Raw genomic sequence first — 19,403 nt, 5'->3', positions numbered from 1 at the left:
TCATTCAAACCTATTATGTACTGCTTTATGGGGAACTTATCTTTGAAACTATAAAATATGCCATATTTCGAATGCAGGTGTGAATTTCAGCCGTCATTATCCCCCTCCTCTCTCCTCCCTTTCATCTGACCCCCGCCTCAAAAAAAAAAAAAAAAACGGGCAAATTTAAACAGTGCTAGAGGGTGTTTCCACGTCAGATCATACAATAATGGTCCGGGTCATATTTATTTATATTTATGTAAAAACATGTGAAAGCCATGTTTTTGGGAGGAGCATTCAGCATCTATATGCAAACGCCATAGACAAATTTTTTCCGGAGAAATAAAATTTCAAAGCTCGAGGCATGAAGAATGTCAAGGTTTCGCTATGGTACTTTGCACAGCCGACAATTACACACCGAAGCATGCACATAGTAAGATGTTCTTCTACTTATTTTATTAAAGATTTACGACATGTTCAGAGAATATTAAGAATTACAATAAACAATTTCTATGCAAAACAAAATATAGGTTGTTACTTCGTTACCGAAAATGATACAGGCTCGACCATGCTGACAAAGACCAGGGAGCACAGAATGTTTCCTGCACAAACACCACTCTGTGTGTGGTTTGTGCTAGATATTTCATTCCTTTTATTATCCATTTCTTACTTTTCCCATTTCATTTATTTATTTATTTCCTTCATTGTTATATTTCTATTTATTTTATTAATTTATTTTTATTCATTTTGTTAATTTTTTTCATTTTATTATTTTCACCCAAAACCTGCCGCTTTCGTTGGCATGTTTGCATTCAGATAAAACCATTTACCCTACCAGACCAGCTGTGCTAGTAGCTCAGCGGCTATCCGACTGCCAATGCGCTGACCCAAATTTGAGCCCCGTTGGGGCTCAAACTTTAGCTTCATACATCTTAACGTCTATAACGCTCCTGGCGTGTCACTCGTTCACGACACTCGTCATGACACTTGTTTGTGACAGTTTTCTCATGGAAAACGACTCATAAAACACATTCCGTGCTAAAAGTAACTTGGTACAAGCAACGCGTTGTACCCACGAGCCTGATGAAAAGCGCAGGGGCCTTACCTGAGAGAGCACGGACGGGTGGGGGGAGGCCGGGGTGTGTGGGTTGGACGGTGGCGTCATGGGGTGGTGGAAGCGCAAGCCTCCCGCGGCAGCTGCCACTGCGGCGGCGGCAGCAGCGCTGGCGTCTTGAGGCCTCTGTGCGGGAGACAGGGGCCTCAGGCCCGGACCCAGGAAGGAGTCCATGCCCTCCAGGGTAGGGATGGGCGACGGGGGGTTGTCGTCCTCGGACTGCGAGCGCCTACGCAGCTGGCACGCGCTCTCATCCACAAACTTGCTCAGAAACGCCTGGGCAGAAGAGAAAAAAACCTCGAGGATCAGAGGGACCGCAAAAACAATCTTGTTTTCAAACTTCCGAAAATTGCTATTCGCATTCGTAAAACATAAAGCAGGCACCGCCCTTTGTTTACGCCAGCTGACTTTTCGCAACGAGCAATCCTCGAGGCAGTAAACTTAAAAAATAGCAACAACAAGAAAACAAATTTAAGATTAAAAAAAAATGTTGCAGACAGTAGTCACGTTGTCCCAACAAGAAAATCGCATGAGCGCATGACCTGCCATCACATCTTAAATCCTTGCACTTGGGGTGGGTAAAAATATAATGTGCGACCCAGGTCTGACGTGATTGAAAACCACCCAGTAAAATAAGTAGAGCCCTGCGGACATACAGGTTGTCAATCTCATCTTGGGGAAAGGGGGGCGCTGAAGCCCCCCCATAAAGCCTCCTTACCTCCCGGCCCCTTCACCCCCAGCTACACCCGTACCGTAGTTATCCACGGTAAGAACGCAGGTACGGGTCAAACAAACAAACACCCACTCTGAGGCCCTGAATGGGTGTGAAGTCCTCAACGGCCTTGGTCTTGTCAAACTTGCTGTAGGCGCCGTCCCTGACCGCCACCATTCCCTCTGGGCGACACTGGAGATCCAAGACGTAGCTGCACAAGGTGCTAAGGAAAACGCCGCTGCAATGGCGCCGTGCATATAGCCTACCGACACGAAGTGGAAACAGAGTTTCTGCCGACTGTACTTGGCGCAGACTACCGAATTTACTCGCATAATGAACGCACTCCCATGACGAGTACCAGTATTTCGACTTTTTTTCCCCCCCTTGCGTAATGAACGCACCTCCAATTTTCGGCTCCGTGAGTCTCGAATTGTGTCCAATTTAGCTAGCCACCAAGCCAATTTTCTTTTGCCGCCAAGCAGTCAGGCCAAGCCAAGCCAAGCCAAGCCGCTCTCGTAATGCTTGCAATAGACCATTTGCTATATTACCCAAGCATCAGGGAGAATGCAGCGATTGGTGTTCCACGTGCCACACGCGCACGCCTTCCCCGTACAAAATATTCAAAATAAATAACCAAAATAAAGCGTTGACGAATATGCGTGCAAGATGCCATTTGTTTTAGGTATTTGCTTTAGAAAAGTTACTGCTGAGGCCAGCACATGCGGCACGTGGAACACCAATCCCTGCATTCTCCTTGATGCTTGGGTAATATAACAATAGGTCTATTCTGTAGTTGCGGCAGTGATCAACCGTGAAACCGAGCGGTGCACACACTTGACGAAGAATTGCCCAGCCCCGGACATGCTTTGCCCGTCTGATGCATTGATGTCAACAAACACGCCGTCGTCTGAGGTCTGCTTTCGGAAAGTGAAAGTGGTTAGGCCTAAGAACGGTCGCGTTTCTCTCCGTGCTGAGTGAGCTTCGTAGGGCGCTTTTTCTTCAGCAAAAGGCACGCTGAAAGCACCCTAAAAAGATTCGCAATTTAAAAAAAGCATGGTTACTGTAGCACGCCCCCGAGCAGCCATGGGTGCACCTCCATCAATGGAGACGTGCCACAGTACCTTGCCGTGCCATACTGGCACCTAATATGACATGCACAAAGCGTGTAAATGCAAAAATTTTGCCCTGCGTAATGAACCGTGCCCTGCCTTAAGGCTACTGCACTGTTATTTTAGCTCTATTGCTTTTATCGAATTACCACTTATATCCAACCTTTTTGCCGTCCTGTTGACTTCGATATAACGAGGGATTACTGTCTTTAGGTAGTGCATTAATCATACTCAAATTTCATGAGTGTAGGTACTATATTAGGAAAAACAACTTACCGTATTTTCCGGGCTATAGTCTGCGGACTATACATGTTTAAAAGTTGGAATTTCTGGCTGTGCGGACTACTATGTGTGCGGACTACACAGGAATTATGTTTTTCAAGATCGTTTATTATGACGAGACGTGACGAATTTTGTTCGCGAAAGTGTATGTTAATGATGATTTATGCACATTATAGGCTTTATTGTGAGCTAAAGAGCAGACATTTGTAAACGTGTGCTGTCTATGAGAAGATTTTCGTGTCGACTAAGCACCAGGTGCGGACCATGCACCAGCTGCGGACTATGCACCGGGTGTGGGCCATCTAAGCAAAATCTTTTATTTTTGACCCCAAATTTCCCCCTGCAGACTATACACCGGGTGCGGACTATAGTCCGGAAAATACGGTAATCTTAAAAAATCCTGCTTTTTTTTTATACAGAGAGGAAAATGGTAAAAATTATCTGGTTGACGCGTATTCCAAGGATACGTGTTTCTGTAGGCCAAGCGGAGGTGGGTTGAAGACTGGGGAATGATCACAAAGGTCTGCACTGGCACTTGAGGCCTCTGCACGAAAAAGAGAGACTTGGCAAAAACAGAAACATTGTGAAAAATGTTTGTTCAAAAATGTTGCAGCTGTGTTGCTTGCACTTTATGACCTAATTAGCTGGCCATACGCATACTTAAAAATATTTTATTTTGCTACAATTTTTATGAAGCTAGACTGCAGGTAGACAGAAAACTAGTAATAATTACAGTCTTTTTCATCTGAACCTCTGTAATCTAGTTTGACTGCAGCAACTACTACGAGAGCAGTGATCCCGGCCTAGGCTTTTAAAAAACCGACCATGTTCCCTCATGCAGAGACATAGGTGTTATGCACTCTATCATTTAGAAACCAACTAAGCAACGGCATAAGTCTCTTTAATGGGCCATTCATTCTGCCGCTCCACCGCAGTATACTGGTGGTTTTCTCTTAAACAGGAGGACAGGTAGTTAGTCCATGAAAAGATAACCCTTCCATTTCCACCTCAAAGTTTAAATGAGGCAGCTCTGCAATAGACCATTGTACAACCTCCCCTCAGTTAAAAAGATAACTTGATGAGCAACGAACAGTTTGGGAAAAAAGACTTACGCTGTTGATGATGCCCAGCTGTGGAGCAGATGGCAGCTTAGTGAGTGACAGCAGGGGGGCGTACGTGTCCCTGAGCACCTGAAACAGATAAAAAGAAAATGTGCTTTGTAGACATACGTAGCTACAGTGCCTTATACTTCAGTCTGAGTTGCTTTATACTTAATCAAATGAAAAAATATATATATAGAGAGAGAGAGCAGAGCTCATGGCTTCTCTTGGCCATTTTTTGGCTAAAGCAAACAGAAATAAACACTTCTCCCAGAATAAATTGTAATGAGATGCCTCTCATGGGCAGATGGCATGACTGGTGCTTTCAACAGGAAGAACAAACCACTTACACATCTCTAGCAGTATTCCTTCTTGTATCAATACTGATAGCAACGAATTAATTTGATGCCAACAGTTTACACGTGCTTGAGAAAATCCAGGAAAAGTAAGCCACCAAATGCACACAAAAAAAAGGCAAACAAAGAAGGATGCCTGTTATGTCACTATTCCCCCTCGAAATCTTGTCTGGTAACACTTAGTGCACTTAAAGGGGCAGTCAAGTGGTTTTTGAGTTCGTGTTTTGATAATGACAGCTGAATTTAGACGCCTTAGGTATCCCTAAAAACCAAAAAGTATAGTCAAACGGTGATTATTTCTTTAATAAAAATGTAATTGAAGGCCGCCAAACCTCGGATCCATCCGAAAACGAAACGTCTCTCATTGGTCGTCGCACGCTTATCAAAAGGATCTCGGGCCAATGGCGTTGGACGACGTTCCGTCGCGCAGTGATTCCGAGGTAGCCGCATCGGCCGAACCTCTTTGTCATTCGAGCTTCGATCATGGCGGAGTTCTCTACGCTCGAGGACCTGACGCCGTTAAAGGTTGAAGTTCTTCGGCGGACAGCCGACCTGGGGATGATTTCCTATGACGCCACTCCGACGTGCGATGTGGACGATAGCAGCGCTTCGGAGTCATGTTTGGGTTCCGAGGACGACGAAACGCAGACCTTTTCGGGCGTTCTTCGATTTGCGGTTGGGGCAAGTCGTAACCAAACCAACGTTTGACATCGCAGCGTTACCTCTGTCGCCACGTTGACTTTCGCCTCGGGAGAACGGGGGTAAGGCTGGTTCAGACATGTGCAACGAGCGCGTACCTACGACTGCGTCCGTTGCAACCGGAGCGACCGGAACGACCGCACTGCGCCGCGCGTACACACACCTGTAACCACTACAACAAGCACAGCGGGTCGTCAGCACGGCGACCGCTTCTGTACGCCGCCGTCAGCTGTGTCAGCGGCCCCTCTAAAAAAGGGGACGCACTGCTACTCAATGCCGTAACAGAATATAGACAGACAGTTTTCTAGTCTAAAGCCTTATTATTTTTTCTTGATAGGCTTGGAGGGTACAGCGAATGAGCTCTGAACACGGCAGTAAGTTAGCAATTACTTCAGGGCACCAAAGTTTCAAATTATGCAGTAGCCAACAAAAAGCTATAGTATAACTCCCTCAGTGTTGTTGCCAAATCGCAATGTTGAATCTGCTTGAACCCACTGATACTGCCAGTTACATTTTCACCATATGTAGCAATCTGTGTCAGCCAGTATAAAAATAAGCCTTTTCAGCCGATGAAGCCAGCCAGACTGCAAGAAATATGCAGAACTTGACTACTTTGTAGACGAAAGCTATGTAGCGCAGGAAAGGAAGGGTAAGCGATGACTACAAGGAAAAGAAAGAGGGAGAGAGGGATGGGTAGAAAAGGGGGTGATCTCACCTCGATGAGGGTGGCAACAGAGCGGTGTTGGTTGAATTCGTGCTGTAGCTGGGGTGCCACCACCGTGTGAGGGTTGCTTGCAGAGGCCGTGTGGCCCACCACCCCAAAGGCCAGGTGGAAGCGCTTCTCGGACGGCCGCCAGTAGATGGTGACCTGGGTGGTTTCACAAGCGTTTTTTACCTTTTCTATTTGTTTGTCTGCCCCTCCCCCCCTTTCAGAAGAAGGACTGGTGTCATAAAACCTTCTGGATAGACACTGTTCCAAAAAAGAGATTAAAAAAAAGTCCGCAAAAAAAAAAAAAAAAAAAGAAAACGGTGCACAACAAAGCAAAACATTCACAAAAGTGGCTGGCACCCCCGAAACCCAGATGTAAAAACGCCCTCTACTAGATGCCTCGATGCCAGCCTTGGTGTTACAACTAGGGCAGACAGCTTCTATCGTGAGGATTGCAAGGCAAATCCAAATGATATATTATGTTTAAAAAAAATGACTGCAAAAACATTTTGTTTGGCATTAGTGTTGTCACTGCCTTTTCTTTGAAACAGCAATGAAAATGCTCGCTTTAAAGACGAAACACGAGAAACAACCGGGGGACTCACAGTGCTGGCCTTGTTCAAACCATAGCCCAGAACCAACTTCTTGTAGGTGAATGACTTGATGTCCACAATGGACATCAGCGAGTGATGTTGGTCTGAAAAACAGTAGTAACACAGGTAAGTCAAAACACACTGGCAAAGAAATTGTGGACTACTTCACAACAAGGTAGTGTTGTGCAAATATTCGAATTTTCGAATATTACGCTATTCGCTTCGAGGTGAACTGCCATATTCATGTTTTAAAGGGATACTACAACGAAATTTCGGCGCTCATTTTTTGGTCTATATGTGTTCAAAGGAGCAGCATCACATCGAACATACCAATATCTTGTTAAAAAAAGTCACAAAAAGGAATTTTAAAACAAATTAAACGATTAGCAGAGAGCACCTGGTGGATGTCGCTAACGCCTCGCTTGTAATGCCCGTCTAGGAACCTTGACAGCTAGTGACGGAGGTTGTCTCACCTCCGGCCACGACGAGAAAAGAGGGGCAGGAGGAACTCCCCTCTTCCCGAGAACGCCTTTTGTGTGTCGCAGAAGCCGCTATTGTCCCCCTACAGATTACAGAAGATTAACCCGTCACTCAAAATTTGTACAAAAGCAGCCGCCTCGGTGGCTGAAACGACTAGGCCATTGTCTCGACGTCAGCCTCGCCGTAGCTTTGCTCGTCCTGAGACGACCTACGTCACGATTGCGTTGGATGTCACGTGGTCTTCGCTGGGCCTTCTCTGAGCGCATGCCAGAGTGGGCCGTTTATAACGAAAAATACAGCCACCAGACTCAAAATACAAATGTGTGATTGTCATTTACGGATATTGTGGATCATATTCAACCTATTTTTTAACACGACGGGAATATTTCAAATTTCGTTGAAGTATCCCTTTAAAGTGAGTTTTGCGGCAGGTTAGCTTTGTTGAGTGCGCTTCTTACCGAGCACTGGTGCACTGTGGAAAAGCAGCACCTGTGGAGCTCGCTTCAACGGGTGTTGCTTCGGTCCCCAGTGCACCAATGCTTGGTAAAAAGCATACTCAATGGGGCCAAAATACAGCGATAAACTATTTGAAAAGTATAAATATTGCAGCGGCGTGCTTAATAGGAAAGCACACCTTCAAAGCGGGACGGTGCATGCACGCTTCTGGTGTATTTAAAAAGAAACAAACAATTTGTGAATGTTGATATATACATTTTAGTAAAATTTTCAAAATTAAAATGGCTATTATGCTTGAGTAAATGTTAGGCAGAGATGCCTTGACAACCTGCATTAATCATTCGTAATTGAAGAAAAGGTATTTGTATATAGCAAGAATATTTCTAAATCTCCTCAATTAGGTATATATGGGCCTCTCCATAGGCTTAATTATATGTCAAATGTGTCGTTTACTTGCCAACCTATTGTAGGCATTGAACTTTCTGAGGCCACAGTCAAGAAAAATAGTTCGATCAAAAATAATTTAGCTTAGAAATGGACAAGTGAAAGCTTGGGAACAACTTTTGAGAGTTCAGATGGGTTTTCATTTAAGCATGGTGTAGTAGTGGAAAGCTTAGAGAAACTATTGAATTAGAAAATATTCGGCCAAAGCCACTATTCACTTTGAATTCACTTCAAACCCAAAATCCACCATTCGCACATGACTACAAAAAGAAGACGCTGAGCCTGAAACACTGCCTATCCATCCTGTTGAATCTTTATCTATCTGGGCCAAATTTGCATTGAAGCTGACCCCAAAAATGACGTTTTCATGGTGTCATTTTTAAAATGACGAGCTGGACAAGAATGACGAAAACAATACCTGGAGAAAGGAAACAAGAGGGACAAAGGACAAACACAAATCTCCAAACACAGCTAGGTGACAGGAGCGGGACCGAAAAAATGGAGAGGTCCCTACCAGGACCAGGCAAATTTTTTCGGTCGCGCACCAGTCACCTAGCTGTGTTTGGCTTGTTTGTCCTTTGTCCCTCTTGTACCCTTTCTCCAGAAATTATTTTCGTAGGAATGTCAAATTTTTGTTTTTTTTGTTTTGCAACATGTAGCTAAAATAGTGAATTATACAATGTTGAGAGCAGACTTTTCAATATACACCAAGTCTGAAAAATTTACAGAAAAAGTATTGTTTTATTACTTGGCAACCACATATTGAACACAGCCACTGAACTTCAATCTGCTGTCAAATCACCAATCCAGCGATGTGATTGGTCAGAGTCATTTTGGAGCAGCCAAAAGTCCATTTTGGAGCTGCAAAATGTGTACCTTTGGAGCACAAGCACAGATTTTATTTTCATTCATACCAGGTTGAATATTACGTTAAGATTTATCTGTTTATGTTTACTTTGCCCTCCTGCTTCTATGAAATCTTTTGATGGCATCAGCAGCATGGCAGGTTTGATTTCCTGACTAGCAGTTTAACTGCACGTAGAAGCACAAGGCACGGTAACAAGACGCTGACAGACAAAGGGCAGTACAAACTGCTGTGCATGGTAATTTTGGGTGCAAAATCAGGTGTAAACCAAATAGTATATTCCACTAAAATAATGTTAGAATATAATTATTTCGAGCACCCAAGTTGATGTTTTTTTAAGTTCTAAATGTTGTAATAAAACTGCAGTTCTTAATTTAGATAAAAAAACAAAGCTTGTGTCACTTGAATGTGAACATCAATTACATTTTATAAGCAGAACTTCATGATAACCAAAAACAGCATGTAAACAATAAATATGCTTTCTTAAAAAAAAAAAAAAGATCCTGCCAAACTTGTTTAAGGTATTCCCAGGCTTGCATTTACTGCTCCAGCTAACTTACATAACTTACTATATTCACCGTGCTATTGAATGGATGGAACCTATAGAGGTTCCATCCATTTATATAACCTATAACTAAACAAAAGTTTTTACGTAAAAAAAAAACATAAAGAGCAGTTCATAAGTTTGCTCGCAATACTCAAATATCCTTGATGAATCTCGAATGTAAAAAGATACTGCTAGAATATCGCAGTGTAACATACATACTATCCGCAGTGTATTAAAAAAACCGCTTGTAACGTCTCGCAGTGGAGCCGTCTTTTCCCCCTCAGCACACTGGTGCACTGCGGTGAAGCAAGATATGCCAAACTGCGATGCCTATACTCCGCGACAACTTTTCTTGGCAATACAGTGGAAGTTGACGAGAACCCGCGCATAGCCTTATCCAGTGCTCAAAATGGGACAGGGATCACGTGTGTGCAACCTCCACTGCATTGCCAAGAAAAGTTGTCGCCGAGGATAGCACGTGGTTGTCGATTCCCTGCAGTATACCAATGCGCTGTGACAAGCACACTCAACAATGCTAGCTATCCAGCCAGAACAGACAATGAGCGTAAAAAATATTGCCAAACTTCCAAGTACTGTCAATGTTTGATACAGAGATTCAATAGAATATCATGTTATTTGAGGTGAAAATTGAAAGTTCTGGCGATTCGCACAATCCTACCTAACGATCTGGTCGTGTAGCGGTGCCTACATTTTGGCAAAATGTAGCAGGATGTAGCAGGGTTAGTGCATTGGCACAGTTTGGAGCAAATGGCACAGCAATCACATCACTGCTAATAATGGTCCAAACTCAGAACTTAATTACAAAAGTGCAAAGGACAAGGACAGAACAAAGTCTTTCTCTTCTCCCAGGGGTTCTCAAACTGGGTTCCGCGGAACACAGGGGTTCCACGAGCTGGTCTCATGGGTTCCGCGAACACCCATATTGCAACCCCCCTCTCCTCCCCCCACCCCCCATACCGCTGGCTGCGCAGCAGGACAATGCAAAGCGCCTTCATCTCACTTTGTACTGACATTGCGATTGATATGGTGGGGATATATGGGAAGCAACACAAGCAAAATTGTTTACAATTGTGCATCTGTTGCTTTTCGGTGGGCAAATATGGAGGAGGGGGAGAGGGGAGGGTTCCGCGAACGTATTTGAGGCTTCCTGGGGTTCCGTGAGACCATAAAGTTTGAGAACCCCTGTATTAAACAATCAGTTGATAGTAAGCACTTGTCCTGTTCGTATCTTTGTTCTGTCCTTGTCCTCGGCGCTTCTGTAATAAAAATGTTTACCCAACAAGCCAGACAGTTAATTTTACTCAGAAGAACTTTGTACATCGTATTGCTTATACTTTGTAGTACCAAGCCATGCCTTAAAGGGGTACTCCGGCAATTTTTCGAGCAACCCCACCTATAACAATATTTTCGAAATCACCATCTTTTACACCTTCCGGTATGCTATTTAGTATCGCAGAAACAAAATAGTTATTGTGAAATCGGCAAATAAAAATGACGCCAAAACCAAGATTCGCATATACCAACGCTTTTCATTGCCGTGACGTCACGAGATGGCAGGTTCGCGATTCGAGCGGGCTGTCTAAAAATGAACTATGCCGAGCATTTGTTTCGTGCTGCTGCACGGGAGCTGGAGCGACCTTCCAAGGTATTCATTTGACACCATGAAACTGTTTGTAATCAGTTGGGAACAAAGTCTACAACCCAAAGAGTGAACCCCTGCCTTCCCATAACGTCACTTTTTTAATGTTGCCAGTAGAGCTTTTCACTTTGAAAAGCACGATGAGGGCCAAAATTAAATTCTATAACTTCGTGAAAAAAAAAGTTACTTTGGCCAAATATTTGGGTTACTATTTCAGCGATGTTTGTTGGTGTGTTTAGCACGTTTTTAGGCAAATTGGGGACTATGAAGGAAATGCCAGAGTACCCCTTTAAACATAGTTCGTTGAGCAGTTTTCTTTCCACTGTTTCTGCAAACAAAGGCTGGCAAGTCTCACCCAGGCGCAGCGCCTGTGCAAAGCGCAGCACGACCCCGTACAGGTGACCGATGGTGTTCCAGTCCTGGAGCATCTCCTCCACCACCGAGGCCACCTGGGATGCTGTGCCCGACGCAAAGTCGTACATGAAGCACACCGGGCGCCGGGGGCCCCGTTCTTTGGGGGACTGGCTCGGCAGGGGGCAGCTGCAGAACACAAACTGCACAAACCCACCCGCCGGGGGGAAACACACCGTCAGAGGGGCCTGCACCCAGACACACGCTCACAGCTTGGGGCCAGGTGTTCCCAAACTAGTTAGGCCTCGGAGAACCCTCAACTGGTTCACACGCTTGCACGACTGCTTACAACCGAGTTCTTGCAATCTCCTATGACGAGAGAATGTGCTGGCACGCTCGTACCAACTATGAGGTGACCCTACAACAGCATTTCAATAGAGCAAGGCTAGGCAGTTAATGCGAGATCAAACGTGCATGCTGTCCGTAACAAACAGTCATTTATAACATTGTCAAAAATGTTTAAAGCAAAAAAAAGAAAGAGATGCGGAAAGAAAGGAGGAAATATATGAAAACGCCAAGTGTTCACGGCTACCCGACAGATGACGCCAGCCTCTCCTCTAGTCACAAGAAATCCCAAGAGGTTTTAAGGCCCTCGGTAGCAAGCAGTCGCAGGTGTGTGAACCAGCTTTTATAGTCCGTCTTACACCACGAAACCACGGCCAAGGCCACGGGCTGCCGAGGGATAATGGGACGGTTCAGAAACCGCGCAGCACTTCCGACAGGCGTATCAGTATATTGCCGTGGACGGAAATGGATCGACACGTGTAAAACGAAAAATAAAGGTTTTTCGGCGAAGTTGCACCAGAAACAAAAGAAAGGAAGGGCGTCGAGAGGGCAGCATCGAGCGTCGGAAATGGCAACAGTGAGTGTCGAGGCGTCGGCGTGACAGCTAGCTGGTGCGAGAGTGAGTCGGCAAGGTCATGTTGGCCTCCTTATCTATTACACTCGGTATCTTGAACACTCAGTTTAGTATGTTTCAGCATCAATTACTCGGGGTAAAAGTAAACTCAAATCTTTTGAACTACGGAGAAGCGTTCCTCTCGGTCATGCACACGGCAATATACCGCACGTTTACTAACTGGCCCATGAGTGAACCCGGAGGCCTGAGCTTTGGCCATAGTCCTTTGAAGAGAGACATGAAGCATAGCTACCTTAAGTAAAAGGCAAGGGACCCTCCCACCCTTCTCGACAGCCTTACAAAATTTTGACTTATGGCCCAGAGACACTTCCCAGTCTCAGGCTATATTAGAGAAAGATGAAAGTGTTTGACACATCGTCATGCATCAATGCATGGCCCAGGGAGTTGAGTCTAGAAGCAGAATCTACAGGGAACAAGTTCGGACGCATCCTTCCCAAGGACACTGGCAGAGGACAGAAGATGGAAACTCAGTAAGTACCGTATTAGTCAGCAGACTAAACACGTTTAAAACTTGAAATATCATGCGGTGTGGACTATAAAGAGGCATGAACTACACAAGGATATGTTTTCTCTACATCATTCATTATGATGAGATACGACAGGTTTCGTGACTAAAAGATTACGTCAATGATGATTTATGTACGATACAAGGTTTCTATGAGCTAATCAAGCAGACATTTGTCAGGGTGCAGTGAAGCAATTGATCCGAGCCATTTGGTAGCACCCTTTTGGAGCAGCCTAAAGTCAATTATGGAGCAGCAAAAAGTACTTGTAGAGCACAAGCACCCACTTCATTTTTATTCATACAGTACCACTTATGTGTCAAGATTTGTGTGTTGGCCTATCCCACTAAAAAACGTGCATGTTTGCTTTCACACTTCTGTGCAACGGCAGGTTTGATTTCTTCAAGGGGCAACTTCGGTCAATATTTCTGAATTTGGGATTACGACTATTTTCAGCTAAGGCAGTGTCCCTGAAATACAAGGTATAATATTTTTTCTTCTCAATATTGCGAGTGGTTTTATAAATATTACGGCTCAAAGTTTGGTTTCAGGCATCTACAGCAAAACTGAAATTATCTGCAAGAGGGATGGCAACACTAATCATCAGCCATATGGCTGCGACGTGAATCGAAAGTTCTTAAAATTCGCGTAAGCCTACCAGAACGATACAAACATGTAGCAGGGCCCGAGCCATTATATTTTCAGTATTTAATAAAGTGAAATTAAGTTTTGGCACAATGTTGGTGCAAGTTCCTCATATTTAGGCTAAATGTAGCAGGGCGTAGCAGGCTAAGCCCTTTGGCGCAGTTTGGTGCAAATGGCGCAGCAATCACATCACTGAAGGTATGCTTTGTATGGGAATTTTTTATCTGTAGGCTATGCACTAAATGCAGACTACTTAAAAAAAAATTCTGTTTGGTCTCGCGGGATATATATTAGGTGCAGACTATAGTATGAAAAATATGGTAACTTCTTACCTCTGCCAGCCACGCCTTGATGCCCTTGACCTGAAGCCTGAGGGTGCAGCTCAGAGTGGCCGCCTGGAGAGCCGCAGCAGTCTCTTTCTCCCAGTCTTCCCCTGCAGGCATCCTGTAGGCGGCACAGAGGCTCAGTGACCCAACGGTCGGACTACGCTGTCCTGGGCTCGGCAGAAGACAGTTTGAAACAGAAGTCCGAGCATGTTGAGAGTAATGCAACTTCTCAGTGTTGTTTCTGTAGTGCTGCGGTGAACTGTACGTAGTCTCTGCTTGGAGGTTACCGTGTTTCGACGCATGCCTGTTCAGGGTATGCATCAATGTGTTCAGGGCTTTGGCACTTTATACATCTGCAAGATCACGCTCCCTGGACTGTGTTACTGAACCTCAATCATTGTGCCTTCTAATATTCTTTATCCTTCTTTTTCCTCCCCAATGAAATGACAGACAAATATGTTCCCTAAGCAACCTCTTAATTTAAAAAAAAAAAAAAGGAAAAGCAGAGAACAATGTCAGTTGCTAGTTTCAAGTGCACTGCCTGTTAATGACCATAATTAATTTTATTCCGGCATTCTATTTATTTTTACCCTACTAAGTAAGTTACCAGAGCCTGTTGTATGCGGAGGGCAAGTTCGTCTGCTTCTTGCGCAGGGGGTAGCGGTGACGTCAGAACGCCGAGTCCTGATTGGCTGATCGCGACCCCCTATCCGAGTGTCGTCTGCTCCTTTACAACATCGTCTGCTCGCAACGTCGTTCGGCGTCTGTCTTACCTTTCCTGTGACTTTCGAAAGTGCAGAGGCCAGAGGCCAGGTTCACAAAACGACCTTACGCCAAAAATATGCGTAAGACAAAGCTTGAGAACAAATTCGTATTCACGAAACAAAATTTTCGTAAGTTTTTGCGCAGGTTACGACGAAATCCTACGACAGCTCCGAAGCTGTCTTACGCACTTCTTACGATCAACTCAGCATGGCCAACAGCGTCGCGGTCGCGACGACCAACGGACGTTTATTTTTCTACGTGCGCTTCTCACGCGTCCCGACTACAAACAGCAAGAAAAAAGTAAAAAGTACTTGAAACAAACCACGACGAACAAGAACGCTGGATCCACAAACACCCAAGAAAAGCTCCAACGGCCATGATTCCACCGACAACGACCAAGCGAGCACGGCAGATAGGCCTAGCAGGCACTACGACCCGGCGACCGTCTGCCCACGACCGGCTGGCGTGCTGAATGGAATATGCCCGCGCGACCCTTGTGAACCCTTCCCATCTCATACTTTGATCGCTGACCTCAATTTCAGATTAAGAGGTCAATCTCTTCCTCTTGTCATCTCCCTGTTTTCCGAGGCAAAGGTAACTCTCACCAGTAAAAAAGCGGCGAATCTCCGACAGACGCAGGAAAGGTAAAGCAGCCATTGCTTTGACTAGCAGACATAAAGCAGACGACGTTAAATACGCCAACCCGCCGACGCCGTTAAAGAGTGAGAAGTTTCGCCGCACACGAAAGGAGGGAAAAAGTATTTGGGAGGGAACTTGCGGACACTAACCACCCTCACCTCTCGGTTCTTAGCAAACAAACTTCGGCGCCTCGGGACACCTCGCCGGTGAGTCCTCCTTCCCCCCTTGATGCGCGCCTGCTTGTTAGACAAAAACAACGTTACCGCTCGAGTTATTTCGTCTGCCCTCTCTGAAAAGCGAAGTCGAGCTCGCTTTTCAGTTCGAAAGTCGCAGGAAATTTAAGACAGACGCAGACGATGTTGCGAGCAGACGACGTTGCAAAGGAGCAGACGACGCTGAGATAGGGGATCGCGATCAGCCAATCAGGGCTCGGCGTTCTGACGTCACCGCTGCTTCCTTTCTCATGCGCAGAAGACGAAAATGAGCCCACTTGCGAGGCGTATAGATTTCTTTTCTTTTCCTGGCCACCGAACGGACCGAAAGAACAATTCACTGCTTACGCAAATACCTACAGCAGTTCGGTGTTGCAAAATGTAGCGCTTACTGAACAATCTTGACTAGGAAGTTGGTTCCATTGGCCTCGATCTGCATCCCCTGGTGACAGATGTTCCTTTTGTTCAGCTGTAAAAAAAACCAAAAAACAAAAGACAGAGATAAAGATAGGCTCTTTCTGAAATGTTTATGCAAACAAACTTGATACTGAAGTTCACCCATGTCAAAGATGAACCCCGAAATAGAAACAAAAGCAATGCTTAAGAAAACAAATAAATAATAACAGAGCTACAAATTTGGAAACTGCTGAGCTGTTTTCCTGGGCCTCAGAACTCACATAGAGGACTAGTAACTGTGAAGGAAGATGAGATTAATGAGTAACAGGCACACGGAAAGAGAGTACACCCTTTGCAAGTTTTTGTGTGTGACAAACAAAGACAAGAGACAGGAACAAAAAAAAATGGGGATGAAAAGCACAATGCACACGGCACTTGCATCTGGACCAAGCCACACTACGAGTCACCAGCTCACCTCAACGGTAAGGGTACAGAACGGAATGCGGTCATCACAAAAGGCCACCACGTGAGCCAGTTCACTGATGAAGTAGCCCGTGTAGCGGGGCCTCTTGGCCAGCAGTTCGTTGGATGCCGAGAGCTGTAATGAAGATGTATGTTATTTCAGATAGAAGACACGCTAGTACCGAGTGGTCTGTAAACTGAGCTGCCTACAAAAGGACGTTGTGAAAAAAAAAAAAAATTAATGTAACGCCATCTGACTGCTAGCATAACCATATTAATAACTTTGAAGTGTCCAGACTGTTACACCAGGGGCCGCTCTTTCGTTTCATACTTTTACATTGTAGCTGAAGCGGAAGTCACTTGGTGACTGTTTATCTTCAGACACTTCATTATAAACAACGACTGGAGTAAAAGACAGTGCATACACAAACAAAAATTATTGTTCAAAACTTAAAATCAAAAAATTAAAAAAAAAAAACACTTGAATTTTATGTTTTGTTAAGGCTTGTCCAAACAGGCTACAACAAAAGTTGTCAGGCCACACGACTCCAGCAAAAATCGTCAAAATTGAACCGTCCGGCAGTCGTCGGTCGCATGTCTGTTTGGACACCGGCCAAGCCAAATTCACGACTTTCCTCCTCGCCTTCTCCACTTTTCTTTAACGTCGGTACTCGTCAGACTTGACGTCACACGCCACCTGCCAATGGTGTGCCTGATGCCTGTCTAGCTCCAGCGGCTCACGAAGTCGCCGACCTTGCTACAGCCGTCACCTCGGCAGGAAGGCCAAAGAGGTCCGGTTTCGGGTGGATTTGGGAGATTCCTGCGTCGAAGCGCGCGTTTTGGCCGCCCCGGCTCAGCTTTTTTCCGTCAAAAGTCACGCTCGTAGCTCGAAAAAAAAAAAAAAAAAAAAAAAAAGAAGTGCAGTGCTTAACAGTGAGACTTTTAGTTGTAGGTAGAAACACTGAAAACTTAAGAATATATCATTCATTTTATTAAATTTCAAACCAACCAGGTTTGTTTGTCTATACGAGGTACGTTTGGAACAAGAGCCACGGGAATCCGATCAAATCCACAGAACTTCTGGAAGGTGACACGACCTTGGACACGACGCACGCTCGCCTGGCTTGCCCGCTCACACCAACCTCACATTCGAGTCTTCCCTTTCCTGTTTTCGGGGCTTCCAAAGCGGCGGAGGCCTTGAGCGATTGACCAACAGCCAACAGAGCGTGTGAGTGGCTCTCCGGATCCACTTGATGAGCAAAGCAAGGCCGCCGTGGAGGAAGCGAGGGGGAGGTTTGACGGGGGGAAGTTTACCCCGGCAGATTTGACAGGGGGAAATTTCCCCCCGATGGCCGGAAGCGGAGCACCGCACGATTTGCCGGAGTCGTGAGTTTTGTAGTATCCTGTTTGGACAGGCCTTTACATGACCAATAGCCACACCACTTGGCCACGAGAAGCCTCTGTATATGACACTCGGGTAAATAATGCAGTTTATTGCACGTAGTAGCTAAAATTCATAGAAAAGCAGGAAGCAGACTCACCTTTCTTTTCCCTCCTCCCGACAATAATGACACTGAAAAATAATCAAATGGCAAAAAAATGTAAAGAATTTAACTCACCCGTGGAACACGCATTGCGTGTTCCACGGGTGAGTTAAAAAATGTCAAGCAACAGGCAAGTAAGCAGTAAAACCGAGCCAAAACCAGATTCAACAGGTTGAAACTGACAAAAAAAAACTAAATTTAAAGGTTCAACTAAGCCACGAATGACTAGTGTGAACGACAGTTGAAAATGTCGACATTCTAAATTACCAAACTTGTCGCATCAGTTCCAGCCGGTTACCAAAAGAAATAAACGAACGTCCATGAAACAAGCGGGTATGTGAACGCAAGGCAAACGGAGGTCCCGCTCACGGTCGATCTTGGTGCACGGTCCATGCACAATCGCGAAGGTGTCGAGCTGCATGAAGTTGGCCACCCTGAGAAAGGCCTTGGGCAGCTCAGTCTCCATGGGGGTCTCTCCAGAACCCCCCTGGGCCCCCGCCGCAGAGGAGGAGGAAGGGTCCTCCTCTGGCAGCGCGTGCGGTTGCACAGTCATCAGGTAGTACGTCTGTGAAATCTCCTGCGGGCTGCTTGGGTTCTCCTTCAACTCCACCACCTGAAAGCGCGGAGAACGGTCCGACAGTTGCCAACTTGCCAATGGAAGACAAGAAATTCTTGCACGGTGCACCGGCACTATGCTGCCTGCAACGTGCCGTGAACAGGCGTGTTTACTGCCTTCTCGTTCGTGTTTCTCTATTTCCGCCCGACGACGTCGTAAAACGATGACAATGTCACGCAGCTGCCTGTCGCAATCCTGGCAGTCGCGCGGTGGCAGAGGCAAACGCAGCAGACTGCTGTTCTAGCGTAAATCGTTTTTCGGACTGACGGACAGCCACGAGCTGGGACACTACGACTGCAGCGGCACTTCGGTTTGCCCGTCTCTTTCGTCCAAACTTTTACGACCAATCATCTGGATCGTGACGCACCGACTTCGGCAATGTAACTTGCGGCCACTTTGGTACTATGTATCTACTCGCATGATAAATGCACTTGCATAATGAACGTAGCCCCCACAACGGGCATCCATATTTTGACTTTTACTTTTTTTCCTCGCGTAATGAACGCACTTCAAATTGTCGGCTCCACAAGTCTCGAGCTGCGTCCAATTTAGCTGGCCACCAAGCCCAGCAAGCCAATTTTCTTTTGCTGCCAAGCGGCCAGGCCAAGTCAAGTCAAGCCAAGCTGCCCTCATAATGGCTGCAAGTGTGTAGTTGCGAAAGTGATCAACCGTGGAACCGAGCAGCGCGTATACGTAACGAATCTGGGGTCGAGGAATTGCCCAGCCCCAGACATGCTTCATCCATCAGATGCATTGACGTCAACAAACACGCCGTCGTCTGTGGCCCGCTCTCGGACAGAAATCGTGAAAGTGGTTAGCTTCGTAGGGTGCTTTTCCTTCAGCGAAAAACACGCTGAAAG

The 19,403-nt window shown here is 45.6% G+C and overlaps 1 protein-coding gene across 3 annotated transcripts in view; it reads right to left on the bottom strand.

Moving 5' to 3' along the window:
• The window catches only part of LOC8035696 (mediator of RNA polymerase II transcription subunit 14), a 46,073-nt gene that overhangs the window by 15,040 nt on the left and 11,630 nt on the right, over positions 1–19,403 (bottom strand). For all 3 annotated transcript variants that reach the window (XM_040209642.3, XM_040209643.3, XM_042294085.1), the window contains exons 17-28: positions 18,297–18,540; positions 17,925–17,956; positions 16,397–16,519; positions 15,918–15,994; positions 13,916–14,027; positions 11,461–11,659; positions 6,666–6,757; positions 6,067–6,219; positions 4,309–4,386; positions 3,664–3,740; positions 1,899–2,016; positions 1,085–1,369 (exon numbers count right to left, since the gene is read on the bottom strand). In XM_040209642.3, coding sequence (XP_040065576.1) covers positions 1,085–1,369; positions 1,899–2,016; positions 3,664–3,740; positions 4,309–4,386; positions 6,067–6,219; positions 6,666–6,757; positions 11,461–11,659; positions 13,916–14,027; positions 15,918–15,994; positions 16,397–16,519; positions 17,925–17,956; positions 18,297–18,540 — 1,590 coding nt within the window. The remainder of the gene's footprint in view (positions 1–1,084; positions 1,370–1,898; positions 2,017–3,663; positions 3,741–4,308; positions 4,387–6,066; positions 6,220–6,665; positions 6,758–11,460; positions 11,660–13,915; positions 14,028–15,917; positions 15,995–16,396; positions 16,520–17,924; positions 17,957–18,296; positions 18,541–19,403) is intronic.

Source organism: Ixodes scapularis, unplaced genomic scaffold (assembly GCF_016920785.2).
Source record: "Ixodes scapularis isolate PalLabHiFi unplaced genomic scaffold, ASM1692078v2 PGA_scaffold5__190_contigs__length_132052651, whole genome shotgun sequence".
NCBI classification, from domain to species: Eukaryota; Metazoa; Arthropoda; class Arachnida; order Ixodida; family Ixodidae; genus Ixodes; species Ixodes scapularis.
This window is presented reverse-complemented; position numbering and strand designations above follow the sequence as displayed.